This window comes from Lepidochelys kempii, chromosome 4 (genome assembly GCF_965140265.1).
Source record: "Lepidochelys kempii isolate rLepKem1 chromosome 4, rLepKem1.hap2, whole genome shotgun sequence".
In the NCBI taxonomy this organism is placed as follows: domain Eukaryota; kingdom Metazoa; phylum Chordata; order Testudines; family Cheloniidae; genus Lepidochelys; species Lepidochelys kempii.
In genome coordinates, this window is record NC_133259.1 from 53,052,364 (window position 1) to 53,068,780 (window position 16,417).

Sequence of the window (16,417 nt, forward strand, 5' to 3'; positions counted from 1 at the left end):
GACAAGTATACTTTGTGAACAAGATCAGTAAAATCACAATTTCTGTAAAATTGCGCTCCCCAAACAATTAGAATGATTACAGTTGAGATAAACTATTTATATTGTGCTTTTGAAAAAATGTTTGAGAACCACTGCCCTAGAAGGATAGCTAATAAGCTGTGCAATTTCTCTTCCCTTCTCTTCTCGCCACAAAAAGAGATTGCCCCAGATACTGGACTTAGCTGAAATTAGCCTGGTTCATTTGCTCTATTGACATAGAAATTGGCTTTCAAATACCATATGTCCACTTTCTAACACGTGGCTTAACAGGTTTTGAAGTATGAATGGTAAATTCCTTTAAAATTTCAAGAGATCAAGCAATTTAACTTTCTTGCAGTCCAGGATAATTGTCTTGAGCTCAACCTTCATATGTCAGGCTCAGTGGTGCAAGTAGAAATAATTTCTTGCCGGTATGCTGCACTCATGGGAGGGACACAAATGGGGAGCATGTGACCTCCCCACATGACCCCCCCCCATGCGACTCCTTCCCACACGGCCCCCAGCTCAGGGCCCCCACACTCTCCCCATCCACTCCCCATGATCCACATCCATCCCACGTTACCGGGGGGGCTCAGTCCTCCTCCAGCTGTGCTGGAGACTTCTGCTGTGCAGACCCCAGGCAGGAGGACTCAAGAGACACAGCTGCGTGGAAGGGCTGGGGGCTGGGCTGGGGGCAGTACAGCCGCGCCGAAGTTGCTGCTGGCATGGGGCTGCCCAGCAGCCCCATGTTCTGCTCCTTTCGCAGGGCTCTCCCAGGAACCGCAGTAGCAAAATGAGCAGAATGTGCGGCTCCTCCAGTGGGGCTGTTGTTCCACCCTCTGCCCCAGCCCTGTCCTCCGGCAGGGCTGCTGTACAGACCCCAGGCAGGAGGACTCAGGAGAGCCAGCTGGTGGAGGGCTGGGTCTGGGCTCCTCCTGTGTCTTTCTGGTATGCTGTACCAGCTATAAATATCTTACTGGTACAGAGTACCGTATCAACCTACTTGCACCACTGGTCAGGCTCCTTAACTAAGAGAAGAGTAGCATTTTCTTTTAATCCACATGTGTCTACAAATACATGTACTGCAAACTCATTACAACTTAAGGGATCAACACTGCTTCCATTGAAAATGAGCCTATAGTTTGGAAATGGGACAATGAAAATTTGATGATCCGGTTATTGCATTGTTCTTCCTCCCCTGATGCTTTCTACTGTTTGTCATTCCCATTGTAAAACCTTGTCTTAAACTGGATTGTAAGTTTTTTGGGACTGGCGCATACTGTCTAATGTATGTCTATTGCCTAGTGCAATCAGAAAATGATCTAGATTGGGACTTCTGAGCCTAAGTCTAACAACAATGAAAAACAAAAATACGTATTAAAACACTGTTCTTAATTTCTAATATTTGTGGTTACTGTAAGTTTCTAACTATGTACTTCTCATAATTCAAATGAATTTGTTTTTCATGCAATCACAATATGTCTCAAGAGAATAGTTCCTTGTGTTTATGTACATACTGTGTGTCCTTAGACCAGACTTGGAATTTTAGCATTATCAGTATTAGATCAGTTATTTTAATCTAGATACACTTATTCTCCTAGAAGTAGCAGCCATATAAACAATTAGTCAGTAGACTATGAATCAGACATGACCTTAAGGAACATGACACTTGTCATGCCTCAATTATTACAGGGCTTTAATCGCTTGTCTCTGAAACATAATCCACTCTTACTATGTGGACCTAAACGTACAGCCAGTACCCTCTATAAAGCTGATCTTAAAAATAATTGGAGAGGAACAGAAGCCTATCTAACATATGCCTTCTTCTGTCTTGATAACAGATAATCAATACACAGGGAGTAGATTCCCAACTGAGTTAAAGCCACATGCTTTTTGTAAAATTATAACTGTGAAGCCAAACCAAAACAGTAACAAATCAAAGCCAATGAGTTAGATCACGGATCGGCAGCTTGCAGCAGGAGGACTGCATCTACTCTATCAGATCATTTTATTTGGCCTGCTGTTAGGGTCGCCCCTAGAATGTATTTATTTATTTTAAGATTGAGCCAAGGCACTGAGAGAATCAGTCTTTTAGTACAGCTGCTCCTGACTCATACTGCTTGGCTTGGCTGCCTTCCCGTCAACACAGGCTCCAACTCCACCTCATGCCATCCAGGTCCAGTGATTGCCTCCCCACTGGCTGATTGGCTCTCAGCTCCCAAACAATCAGGTTCTGGCCAGGCCCCACCTAGCAGTGTTGTTACAACCTTAAAGCTGCCCATCCATGAGTTAGATTACAATCTCAGTGACGCTGAGGTAATCCAGAGCAACCCTATGGAAGAAAATGGTCTCATGGAGGTCACACACTTCCCTATGGTTGGTGAGAAAGCCAGTGCAAATCAGATCCCATGTTACATCAGTGGTACTTACAAATCCTGAAGAATCTGGTTCGTTAAATCACCATAAGATGTAGCTAACTCTGGCCTGGGGAAATTGCTGCTGAGGCAATGCTTTCAGTGATGACACTTATTATAAAGACAAAGAAGCAGGGCACCACACAGTATAGGAACGGGAAAGACCAATGAGCCTAAGCTGTTCTATCATTTTAACATTCATACATTGCCAGTGTACTGAAGTCACTAGCTCTCAGCTCAGATCGGCAAACAGCACCTACAGCCCATAGTGCCCATAAATCCAGTGGGAGTTATGATCTACTGTGTTTGCTTACAACAAAGTATGCTGTGGTTCTACCTTAGAGCTACAGGGCCAGATTTTGGCCTTTTTGCACTGCTCTGATGCACAAAGCGTTCATAAACCTATCTGCAATAGACATCTGGAGATCCTCCTTGACACGGGTGGGGCTGTTACCAGAAAACATAATGCAGAGCAGCTCGAGCCTGGTTCAGCGCATGTGATGTCGCCATCTAGTGGCTGTCTGCAGAAACCAACAGTAGTACTTTAGTATAGTAGACAAGGCCCTTCTGATTTGATACCAAAATTGCTAGACTGATCCCTGTTGATGACTTTGGAATCTGTATGAGTAAGAGGCAGTAATTTGTTAGCTGTCAAATAAAATCAGTGTAACTCTAACAGATGAATTAAGAAAGTATGTTGGTCTTAAAACTCTACAACAAGCCATTTGACTCTGGGATCACGCAGTCCTGAACAATTCCCCAAGAAATAGACAGTATAGCATTTTTCTCTTATCCAGGATTTAGTCTGTGTGGCCTTGCCATATAATCCCTGTAATGGTACATTCCCCATTTACCAGGGAAGGTTATGCTAATTCTTATGGGAGAATAGAAGGAAACTCTACCTTTCTTGTTTGTCCCCAATGACGTGATCAAAGAAATTCCCCTAGTTTTAATGACCAAGATTTTTTTGTAAAAATTCTTTGCATTCAGAGGACATGTGCTAGTATGTCCCCTAAAATGCCTGGGTAGAATTTTCTATAGAGGTAACTCAATTTACAAAGATAAACATATCATTTGGATTTTAAACAGCTGATATTAAGTCAAAGAGGGTGGAGGGATCCCAGCCAAAGTAGTTTATCTTGAAATGCAGCAGATTAATAAAGAAAGCAACTCTAACAAAGGAGGTCATGCAAGTTTTTATCCTCTTCTTTCCTATCCCTTTCCATTCCTGCCAATGAAGAAACTATCAGTTTAATTACTAACCACTTGATTACATGAAGTAGAATGGCTTCTAAGCTAACTAATAATCTTTACTGATGGCCATGAATTGCCATAAACGAACCATTCATTCAAAATCCATATCCTAGTTTTCAAAAAGGCCTATAAAGTGTTTGCTCAGCGCAGACAACCTGGCATTCTCTTAACTATCGAAAAAACAAAGTTATGGTCCTGAAACCTTCTCTGTTTGTGATGCTACTCAGGCACTGCCAAAGAGCTGATGAAGATTTCTGCTTACTTATAAAATTATAAATTGTTTGCACCTCTTTCTTCAAAGCTCATTACTGAACAACTAGTTCCTTTTTTCAGTTACACACAGTCAGACAGCATGTTGCCACATAATATGAAAAAGATACAGAACCTAGAGTTTACTAGGATATGATCAAGGGCCCATTACAAAACCCCCATTGTCTACTTGTATGTAGAGAACCTAGATCAAAGGACTGGCATTTTGTCTTGACTACCTGTTTCTGCTACTTCTTTTTTCTTTAATATTTGAACAAACAGTTTCCTTTACTTAAATGCTACCTGTGATGTTACTGGTATGTGGAGTACTAATTAGCTTTAGATATGCTTATGCTTTAAATCTTTTCATCTGTTGAGTTAAATCAAACTGGTGCCTATGGAGGCTTTACATGAGTCCTGAGACCGAATTTTGAGTTTTCTCTGGGTATTTATAACACATAAAAGATGTCAATTAGGGTGACCAGATGTCCCATTTTTAAAGGGACAGCCCCGTTTTTTGGGACTTTTTCTTATACAGGAGCCTATTACCGCCCCACCCCCGTCCCGTTTTTTTCACAATTGCCATCTGGTCACCCTAATGTCAATACAGGTACAGAGTAGCATAATGAAGGCCCCGATCCTGCAACAACACTGGCAGGCAGAGCCCTGCATCTGTGTAGAGCCCCATTGACTTCATCTGCACATGCTGTTGCAGGATTGGGGCCTAGGAGAAGTGACAGAAAAGTCTAGTAGAAATATTATTTCAATAAACAATTACAGGATGTCTCATTATAAAGCTCTTCATTTTAAGGAACCACTTGATATATGCCTCTCAACTCCATTCAAATCCATTTCAAGCTCTTTTTAACATTCACTCCATTATAACATGAAAAATATATATGTATCCCAAGTAAAGATGGGTCAAAACTAGAACCTCAGATCTGAAACCCTTCAGAGTCTGAAGGAGAGCATGATTGCATATGAAACAGCTCCTGTGATGGTGGTCCCATGTCAGAACCAAAACCTGAAGGGGCCAATGTTTGGAAGCAGCCAAAAATTCCACAAGATTTTGGCTCAAGATAGTGAAAAATCTCATGGAATCTGGTGATCTCACAAGATTTTTGAGACTGGGCAGAAATCTCATTAGAGCTACTTGCAAGATACTAATGCTGTCTCGTACCTACCCTAACCATAACATGGATCTGTGACTGAACACCATCTCTTTACCTTTTCTCTAGCCCCAATACTAGACTTACAGAAAGGGAATAAGGACTCAAATCATTGCACTGGTGCTTGAACGGCTGACATTTACCTCAGCTACACCATCTTTACTGTTAGAACAGATTTTCTGTAAGACATTGTTTAATTTGTTAAAGGTGCCATATAAATATTTAAATAACACTAATGAGGTAATAAAACTTTCTGCAAACACCTGCAATTTTTACTGCTAACATTTGAATTCACTTTCTTTCTGTTGTAAGGAGAAAGCTTAGATTGGTTACCACATGTGGCTCTGTGACTCTCACTGATGTGTTGGAGCTTTAGAAATGCTTATGTCGATCGGCCCCTTAGTTCAAGGCTCTAGTGATCAAATATATAACTTAGCGCTGACACGTTTGATAATGGACTATCCGATAACCCAAACCTGTTCCATTAAGCATTTTGAGAAGTGTAAAGCAACAGACACAGGAAATAAAACCCAACACTTTGTCTCTTTACTTTCAGGAATTCTCTGGAAAGAAATCTTTTAAACCAAATCTTAAAAAATAAAATAAAATAAAATAAAATAAATTCTTTGGGCTTGATCGTGCACAGTGCAGTTACTGAGTGTTGTGCATATAAGTGCACGGTAAAAAATGATTATTGGTACAGGTAGCGCATGGGGAGCCTGATGCAGCATTAGTGAGAAAAGTGCAGTGTGGCTGCCAAGTTGCGCATGACTATTAAAGCGTAGGGGGAGAAGGCCTTGCTAAGTTTCTTATTAGAATGATAAGGATCATGCTTCTACCTACATAGCCCCTCTAAGGGTCTGATCCTACTCTCATTGAAACCAATGGCAAAATTCCCAGTGACTTCAATAGTACCAGATCAACCCCATACAGGCTGATATTATGCACTCATCTGAGTGCTCAAGTCTGTCTTCTCAGACACATCTGTTCTCTACTCACATCTCACCCCATTTGTACCCTGTGCACTTGCAGCTAAAGGGCTTTCAGAGCGGAGACTGTACCGTTCAGCGTGGAGGACTATGGCTAGTACTACCCCTTAATCTTATCTGCCCCCAAGTGCAATCTCCACTCAGACTTGTGCTGGAGTGCAGCAACCTTCTGCACCATGCAACCACTTAACGGCATCTTTTTTTGTAAAATCAAATGCTTTTATACACAGAGGTGCCTCTATTTGAGCCAACTATGGACTGTTTTTGGCTTAGCTCATGCTCCCCAACACTGACCATTTCTTCTAGGAGTGCAGTAAGCGGGAATGTTATCAAATGGATAATTTCATGCACTGGATCTTTCCCTTCAATACCATGTTTATAAGCTGCTGCTGAAGGCTGACATCCTAACTCTGGAGTAACAAATGGAAATACCTATAAAAGGGGTCAGCTTGTATACTAGAGCTCCCAGAACACAATTTACCTTACTGAGGCCACAACAAGGGTTTGTTGGGTTTTTTTTTTTTATATTGTACTGTAGCAGGACAACTGTTTTGAATTTAAAAGGCCACAAGCCTAAAATGCATTTCAAGTTTTGGGTTCAGTTACTGCAAAACATTTTGTCTGACTGTGGGCCTGATCCTCCACTGCCTTGCACTTTGGGTAGTCATTTACATCTGCACAAAGTGAGGGCATTGTGGCTATGGAACGGTCTCAATCAAAACAGGAACCATTCACACGCACTTTTCAGAGGTATAAATCATCACACAAGGTAAAAAGCAGTGGAGAAGCAGGCACCATGATAGCAACTTTACCACTCGCGCCAGAGTCCACTTTCATTTGTTTTTGTCAGACCCTCTCATTTGCTCCTTCCATTAGGCTTTGGTGCAGCTCAGAGGACTAATAGAACTGTGGCACAGTACATCTAGTCAGGAGTAATTTGGTCAAAGAACTCTGTGATGAGTTACCAAAGAAATTAAACACATTATTTGGGAGGCTTGGGCATGCTCTTTGTATCTGTGTAGTTTTTGACTTTTAAAAGCTATCATTATTATTCCAGTAGGAAAGAGGCATTTTTCTGGTTTGAGAGTGCCTGCAAATCCCATTAAGCGTAACAATTTGAAATGTCAGTTTGGCCCACGTGTTCTGTTTTGTTGTGTTCTATTTTACAAAAGATGTTTTTTTAAAACAAATGAAGAGATGATCTTGCAAACACTACCAGTGCTTCCTACTATGAGAAGTTCCTGTGACTTTAAAGGGACTACTCGCTGTAAAAAAGCATTATGTCCATTTGTTGGATCAGGATTTTGTTCTGTAGGAAAAGGTACTGACTGAAATCCTGACTCCAATGAAGTCAGTGGGAGTTTTGCCATTCAGTGGATCCACAATTTTACCCTTAAACACTGTCTGAAATAATAGGTTGGAGAAGGATGGCTATTAGACAAACTTTATTAACTTGAAACAAACAAAAAGGTAATCTCCCCAAAAGGGAAAAGAAGATAAAAATGTTTTATTTAAAATCATAAAAACGTAATGCTGGAAGGGACCTCAAGAGGTCATCTCATCCATCCCTCCCTTGATGAGGCATGATTAAGTACAACTTAGACTATCCTAAAGAAACAACTGATTTGGAAAAGAGAGTCACATATAATATCTGCAGCAATAAGGATAGCAAAATATATTGCCATAGCTAGCCCACCATAAAAATACAAGAAAACCTAAATATTGATGAAGCTGAGTGGGGTGGCGGGAGGAGGCAATGTGCCATAAATTATAAAGCAATAATATGACATAGGGACAGTACTAATTCCAGGTCCAAAGCTCAAATCAACACCAGCTACCAAAATTTGGGAGACAAAAAGTTGTTCAGCTTCTCATCTCTAGATCCAAAACCACCGCAGTTTTAGATTCCAGATCAGATCCCACAACAGCAGGGGCCTGTTTTCTGGATTCAGTTCAGATTTGGCTCCGGATGACAGAAATCTCATGAAATCATCCAGTCTCAGAAGACTTCAGTTATTTTCGATCAAACTCCTCCAAGGACAATTCACAAGATTTTTGAACCTAAGCCCAAGCCCTAGTTCCATCTGAGATACAAACGTCAAACCACAGCGGAAATGAAATCCAGATTTTGCCTAAATACCACCTCCTCAGACTACTGTTAGCTCTCAAAAACTCCTCTCTTGAAATCTGAAGGGGACATGTTTCACTTTGAAGTCAATGGAACTTAATTATAGTTAAGCATATACTTAAGCTGGACTGAGGCCTTAGAAAGTTCTATGACTAAAAGAGACAAGCAGAATAGCCCGATGCCAAATCAAGGACCCATAAGAGGTATGCTGCAAAACAGTGGCAATTCTCAATTGCACCCTTTGATGGCATTAAGCTTGAGGCAAGCACATAGCACGGGAAGCAGTTTTTAGCTAGAGCTACTAAATGAATTTTTTTTCATGAAGGTAAAAACCTGTTTTTTAAATCTGGAAAAGCTCTTTTCTTTTCATGATGGCTTAATTCCTCCTTTATACTCTCCTCCTGTTCCCAAAATAGGATAAAGAAGCAGCGATGTCACTGTCAGCAGAAATTATAATGGCTTTTAGACAAGCCTCATCTAGTGAAAGACCATTATATTTTCATTAACCGAAATACCTTGGCCAAATTCATCCCTGATTTAACTTCACTAGCTTCAGGAGAATTACACCAGCGACCAACATGACCCATTCTCTTCTTTTCTTCATTTGAGAAAACAACATAGGATCTCTCCACATATCAATTTGCTAGTGTGTCTTGAATAGCTGAATTTCTGCAGGACAGGACAAGAAGGTAGACACAAACAATACTTAATAGTAATGCTTGTTTCTGGATCTTGGTTTTATTAACATCTCTGCTTCATTTAACACAGTGAAATACATTTTTATTGTGGAGCATAGAAAGGTAGGCCCAAAATTCCCATGACTATTGAAAGGAGTGGTAGGCCTTGAGCCTCACTAAAAACACAAATCACTGCTTCAAGAGTTCAATAGATGCCCTACTCCTACACCTGAAACTATGGAGTGTAGTAAGGTGCTGTGGTTAGTTAGTGCACTAGCCTATTACCTCTAAAGCTCAAGGTTCAAATCCTGTTTCTATCACAAGTGAAAAATTGTTTTATAGTCAGAGCCTAAACTCTAAAGACTCTCCTTACAAAATCTCTGCCTAAAACAGCACAATTAGATTCTGATAAAAAAAGGACTGGATTAGCATGGACAGTGAAGATCAGTATTGAAATACATCCAATAAACTATGCAGCTAAAATACATAGCTCTTCCTTTGCTGTCTCTGTACCAATTTTTTTTCTTTCTTTCTCACCATCTCATAAAAACACACAATATCCATATCTTCCCAATAAAGTGATTAAACTAAACATATCAGGGTACAGGGTGTCAAAATAAATGAGCCATTTCCAGCAGCCTACTATCTACTTCTAATCTTCAACTTCACCTAATAATATATAGTAAAATTCTATCCAGGGCATGGTACTTCACAGAGAAAAAAAAGTCTAATGCTAGATATGGATTGCATTCCAAAAACTAGACTAATCCTACATCTGTGCAAAATATTCAAAATAAGCGTAGACTTGTACTTCAGTGATACAATAGCCAGTCTAATCTAATAGATCAATCCTTGGTTAATAAAATTGCAAGTCTACTCCTAGACAAGGAATAAAATTCAGTGTAATCCTGGACTCTTTACTTTAGTGAGAAAATAGCTAGTGTAAACCCAGATCTATGATTCAGATAACCATTTGATCCTAAACCTACACTTCAATAGAACAAGCAGTTAACTCCTCGGCCTATGCCCTTGTATCATAAAATAGTTTAACCTTAGGCTTTGTGTGATGGAAAAATATGGTGAAAAAAAGGCACCTAGCACTATAAGATCTACAAGAGAAAACCCCTACAGAATAAAATAACTTCTGCCTACTCACCATCCTCTGTGCTAGCCAGGATTACCACTTTGGTGCTAGGAAATTTAGCACCGATTTGCCCACCCATCGGCATGCTCAGCGTGACATTGAAGGTCTCATCTTCCTCATACAAGGAATCATCAATAATGATGATGCGACAGGTTTTCTCTCTCTCATACTTATCAAAGTGGATGATGCTGGTGTGATCTTCAGGACGGGAGATGTAGTCAGAATAGGATAACACAGTGGAGGGATTTGTGCCTGTGGCAGAGCCTACATGGGGGAAGATGAAAGAGGGAAGAGAGAGAGAGAAAATGAATGAAAGGGAATCAGAATCTTGAGGAAAAACCATTCCTTCTGCGCTGAAACACAACAAAAAATGGTTTAAATGTATTTTATGCTGGTACTAAAGTATAAATATGTTAAAAGTAATTACTTAAACACAGGTAAAAATGTGTTGAGTTCTCACAATTAACTGCATAAAGTGTTAATATATTTCATGACTGGAATAATATGCATGGAATAATGGGTAGACACTTGCATTTTTACTCCTATGTGTGTGTTATCACAAGAGTAAAAAAAAAAACTTTTGCTTCTTGAAGTTACTTTTTTTAAGCTATTAAAACACATTTGACACAACAGTGAATGAATGAGTTCCCTTTGAAAAGTAATTTTAAGTCGCAGCATTGCTTTTTAAACTAACATTTATGGGTCAGATCCTGCAGACGTTATTCAAGCACGACTCTGACTTCAATGGACTTGCTCAAGTATAGATTAAGGGAGATTTTGGCCTATAACATATTTAATATTACTTCTGATCTCTGATGTACAGGATACGCAAATACTAGGATGTCAAGAGTGTGTATGCAAAAATTAATATACTGTAATGAAATAAATCAACTATTTCTTTTTGTCCGGGCAGAAAAAGACCATTTCATTTTATCATCAAGTTGAGAAATCACATAGGTGCTCTGCCTGCAAATGGTGCCTGGATTGGACCTCCACACTGTTGAAAGTTGATGATCAGTAGACAAATCTACATCTAGACAAATCTACATCAATCCTTTTGCTCATTAGAACTGCTACATTTTTATTATGAACAAATCCTTTAAGGGCCGATCTTGTATTGCACACCCAGAACGCTCACTGAAGTTTAAGATCATGATCTCAGTCAAACAAACGGTAGGAATTCAGACTCAACTTCCAACTCGCTGTAATTTACTAGGACATAAAAATCACTCTGGCTGACTTAAATATATTTACTTAATCTAAACACTGTGAGCCAAAATTTAAGACTTAGATGCCTGAAGTGAGACAACTAAATCTGTATTAAACACCTTAAATTTGCATTCCTGGCTGATTCTCCAGAGGGTTGAACAAACTCTCATCTTGCAGTGACACCATGGTCCCCAATGTGCAGAACGTGGTCTTTCATGTGTCAGACAGGTACATGTAAGTGAGACTTTCAGGGATAGGAATGCATTAGGATAAAAATAGAAGTGAAGTGGAGGCTGCCACGTTTAGGGCTTTGGATAAAATCCTGTTTTACTTGCAACCAGTTTGCTGGCCAAATAGAACAACATAGAATTAGGGTAATTGATTGCCTATTTGGGTAAAATGGCCAGTATTGCTAAGGCCAGATAGGTTGATAATCCACAGGGATGTAAAGTCCTAAATCACTCAGTGAGATTTTCTGTGCTCCAGCATACCACAAAAGAGTGTGTTGGGGGGGCGGTGCAAGGGGAAATGCTAGTAAACCCTTGCAAATCTCTCGTAAAGGAACAAATGACTTTTGAGTCCTTGACTTTTCTAAAGATTCATGCCAGTCACTGAGGCTTTCTGACTATGACAGCCAAGGTAAGGAGCAAAATGGAAAGAGAAGACTTTAAACAGACTTTCTGAACTAGAAGTTAAAAAGAAAAAAAGGCTACAAAACTGAGAATGAGCTTCCTTTTTTCTGCTCAGGGAGCATGCAGGATGTTGATATCACAGGCTATGATTAGCTGATAGAAGACTTCTTTCCACATGAAAAAGAGTCTCATCAAAATCTCCACATTTCACTGCTCAGACTAAATGCCAGCATCTATCTAAGCTTAGTTTCATTTATTAATGGTCATTGCCTTATCTTTATGAAATCTAGTCCCCTAGTACATTTTATTTTTCATCATCAAATAGTTATCTGGTATATATTACAATAGGCAGCATTTTGCCCTCCTCTGTCATCTTCCTTTTTCAATTTATAGTAAATTCAACAATAATCAGCTCTGACAGACAGATCCAGAGATTTCAGCATCATCCTGAGTGCATTGTTTATGTAGGTAAATTCTGTTGGAAAATTTAAGATTTAAAAACAAAAAACCGTTCTGTGATAAAAGAAAAGGAGTACTTGTGGCACCTTAGAGACTAACCAATTTATTTGAGCATGAGCTTTCGTGAGCTACAGCTACAAATCTAATTCTCAGTACTCTGCCTCTATTTATGAAAGTAATTCCATATGTAGCATCAAATTAGGAATGAGCACAATTCCAGGAAGCTGCAGCTGGAAATCCCTGCACTTTTTGGGAAGCTGGGATCTGGGTCGGCATTCTGCAGCTGTCATCTACTCTTATAGGATATGTCTACATTGCAGCTGGGAACAAGATTCCCTGCCCAAGGAGACAGACTCGCACAAGCTTGGCTTGAGCTAGGATGCTAAAAATAGAAGAGTGGCCTTTCTGGCACTGGGAGAGGCTCAGGCTAGCCACCCGAGCTCGGACCCAGGGGATTGGGTGAGTGTGAGCTAGGATGCTAACCTGAGTGTCTGCTAGTGCTGCAAAGCTCAGACTATTTTTAGTGTGTTAGCTCAAGAGTCTGTCTGCTCAGGTTGGGAGGCACATTCCCAGCTGCAGCGCAGATATACCTGTAATGACCCCCACAAAAATCTGGATCTGAATTTAGGGAAAGTTTGAATCAAAATCTTGATCTGATCTTTGCAGCTCAGGCCCATCTCTTCATAAAATGCCCTCTCTAATGAAGTAGGGTAACAACTCAGTTAAAAAGTATTATGTTTTGAAGTACTGAGAAACACACAATTTGTGGAATGTTCTATGTCCATTACCTATAGAAAAGAAAAGTGGAAACCAATGCCTTTGGTGTGACAATTTTGAAATATAAATTCCTATTAAAGTATCACTTTAGATGATGTTTCATATACAGAAAAAGGATTAGGAATCCATTGCCATGCAGTATGGTCCAAGGTCACTGAAGTCAATGAGACCACTCGTGCCTAAAATTAGGCACACTCTAAAGTACCTTGCTGAATCAGGACCTATATCATCATCAAAGGATATATAGTGAAATGTTTTCAACTAGAAGTTTTGTTGTTTGTATTTCTGCTTCACCTAAATCTACTGTGAAGCTGTTGCTAAAGAAAAGCTGAATGGCATGGTAGAGTTTTGATTATCCCTCTGCTTCACTAGGACAGGAGAAAGGAAAATGCCTATCTGAGTGTAATGAAGGGATTATGACACCGTTCTCCAATCAATCAACTATCTGGCCCCTGTATATATATTTGAGCAAGCTGCCTGAATCTATCTCATTCTTTCTTTTCTTTTTTAAAGAAGCTTCCAAAATGCTGCCTGCCTCTGACTGAGTCTTATTAACCAACCATAACTTCTCAGGATGTTTGAGACATTAACAGTGGTGAGGAATAGAGGTTTTACTATATTCTGTGGAAAGGGTCCATGTCATTGGCTTCTCCCCTGCAAACTGATGTATTCTTCCCCTTCATGGAGGTAAAACTACTTTCTCCCTTCATTGGGAAGCTGATCCAATGATAAAGAGCTTCTCCATCAATGAAAAACTGTTTATCTTTAAAAAAAGCAAATGTGTAAAGAAAGAAATTTATACAAAGGTAGTGGCTGATTTTTTTTCAATAAAAGAAACAGCATAAAAGTATGTGTCTGACAACTGGGGGAACCCCTACCCCACAAAGATTTAGACAAACAGATACAATCTGTGTGGCATATACTGCCTATAAATGTCTTACTAACACTGAGAATAACTCTCCAGATCATGAAATAATTTCTCCTCAACACATCATATGCCTTTGCTTTTTGACCATCTAGCTGAGGTCACCGGGACAGTGATTTCATTTTCTTTTCAGCGTCCATCCAAACTCATGGTGTTCAATTAGCTTCCTTCATATGCTTAGCACAACATGCAGGGGTAAAATTTGTCAGTTTTTGTCCTTCCACACTGCAGAAGAGAAAATTCTCACTCCAGTAATCAAATAAAGGGCCAAACTGCATCTTTCCCTCACACGGAAAACCCATGAGAGGCTTAGGGGGGCCAAAACACTTAGTAAGGTTCTCCTCACAGAAGCTTTTCCCCTTGAGTGAAAGAAATTTGGGGGTTCATGGAGGATAGAAGTATGTTGTCTGAATCCCAGATTCCCTGGATCCATGGAGAAGGAAACCCCCAGTCTTGTGGAATCCTAGTTTGTGTTTGTCTTCTGCCTCTCCAATGCAACATGGCTCCCAGAAGCCATATTATTGTAAAGTAATAGTGTGCAACACTGGATCTGATCCTCTGAGGTGCAGAGTGTCCTTAACTCTGCTAGGAGCAAAGTTGCTGGGTATCTTCCAGGATCAGGCTGACAGATTGTACAAGCTTGGATAAAACAGTTCTGATCTCCCTCTTTCATGTAGTCTACATACATTGAGTCACTAAAAGAATATTGCATTTTCCAATATAAAGAGGAGTTGCGAGAACTACACCTATGCAGTAAATATGAATCACCATATCTGCATGTGAAAATGTGTCAGTGACTGAAGCGTGGACAGTCCTGCCTAATCCTTGGAGCAACAGTGCTGCCTACCAGTTAAGAGTTGAATCCAGATGGGGCAGGTCCAGGAGCAAAGCCAAACATGATAGTTGGGAGTCAAAGACCAAAGCCTGTGCCAAAGGCGTTGCAGTTAGAGGGTGGAGCCGAGGGTCTGAGCTGGGAGTCAGAGGTCAGGAAGGAGCTGGGGGCTGGAGCAGGAGCATATATAGGCTGGGGCTGGGGCACAGGAGCAAGGCTAGAGGCAATGGAAGCAGGGACAGGACCAAATGAAGCTGCAGGCAAGGAATGTGTTGAGCAGCCACTGGCCTGCTGCTGCTACTGAGCTTAAGTATCAGCCTCTAGACTCCAGCAGCCAATCAGGTGGCACAGTCAGACAGCTTCACGCATTTTACTTGCCACAGGACTGGCTCTGCTGCAGGCACTGAAAAAGCTCCATGGCAAAAGTTAGTGAAGCTAAAGCAATCTAATCTCTGTAACACGGCTATAGGCCAATGTAATATTTGCATCTTGTCATGAGACCCCACAGCTGGGCTGACATACTTAACATCTGAAACTTCAACAGGCTCCTCCTTCCCAACAGCCGACATGCTTCACAAACACAAACCAACTTGCCTTACTGGATCTATAAATCTTTCAGCATGTGCCTCTGCAGAAATCAGAAAGTGTTTCCTAAAAGTGAAAAACCCCAACAACTCTCTTTATATATGCTGTTCACAACCTCTCCCACTAAGGTCTGTATAATCTGTGTAAGAAGGTATCCTTTATCATAGGAGGGGTTGGTAGCACAGTCTATTATTAAGGTTGTCCAACGTATGTCCCATTATAAGAATCTATTTTCAGTTGTTTATAACTTTGACAAACTACAGACAATAGTCTCTTTCACTACACAATCCTGATTCATCCCCAAAGCAGGTCCATCCTATGCACTGTGTGAAGCAGGGGCCCAGTGAAAAAAATAATACATGGTGATGTAATTAAAGATTGTATCATAACATATACACACAAAGGGGCTGAATTATGGTTACACAGGAAACCTTAATTCTGGCATTTCCTATCTTTTGACTGCTTGACTTTAGAACCTGAAGAATGTTAATTTAATGTAGGTTTTTGTGTTTAGTAAGAGATACATTGTGTGGTTTACCACACAGTCACTTGTATTTGGTAAGGTGCAGTTTTTAAGACTCCAGCAGATTTCTTTGAAGGGCTAAGCTGAAACCACAAACATATTTACATTCTCTCATTCTATGAGACTATAGCTATTATGACGTGATACACATGAAATAAGGGCATAACTGTGAGGTCAAGGTCCCCTTAGATCCCTGTACTATAGGTATTGTTTATGAATGTTCACTCAACTATCTTACAGATGAACTCCCAAGTTAAAATGAAAAATGCAAGCTAAGGCCCATATCCTACAAATTACTGTGGGTGGGTGGATCCCTTTACCTACACAGTCCCACCAAAACCAAATAGGGCTCCATGCAGGAATAGCGGTCTGCCTACACCGAGATAGCCCCTATGGCCCTGATCTTTCAGTTAATTGTGTCAGCAATGCTACC

General features: G+C 40.3%; 1 protein-coding gene across 1 annotated transcript in view; it reads right to left on the reverse strand.

The window, feature by feature from the left end:
• The window catches only part of FREM3 (FRAS1 related extracellular matrix 3), a 115,333-nt gene that overhangs the window by 43,328 nt on the left and 55,588 nt on the right, over window positions 1-16,417 (reverse strand). The window contains 1 exon segment of the mRNA XM_073341227.1: window positions 10,055-10,306. Within this exon segment, the coding sequence (XP_073197328.1) occupies window positions 10,055-10,306 (252 nt within the window).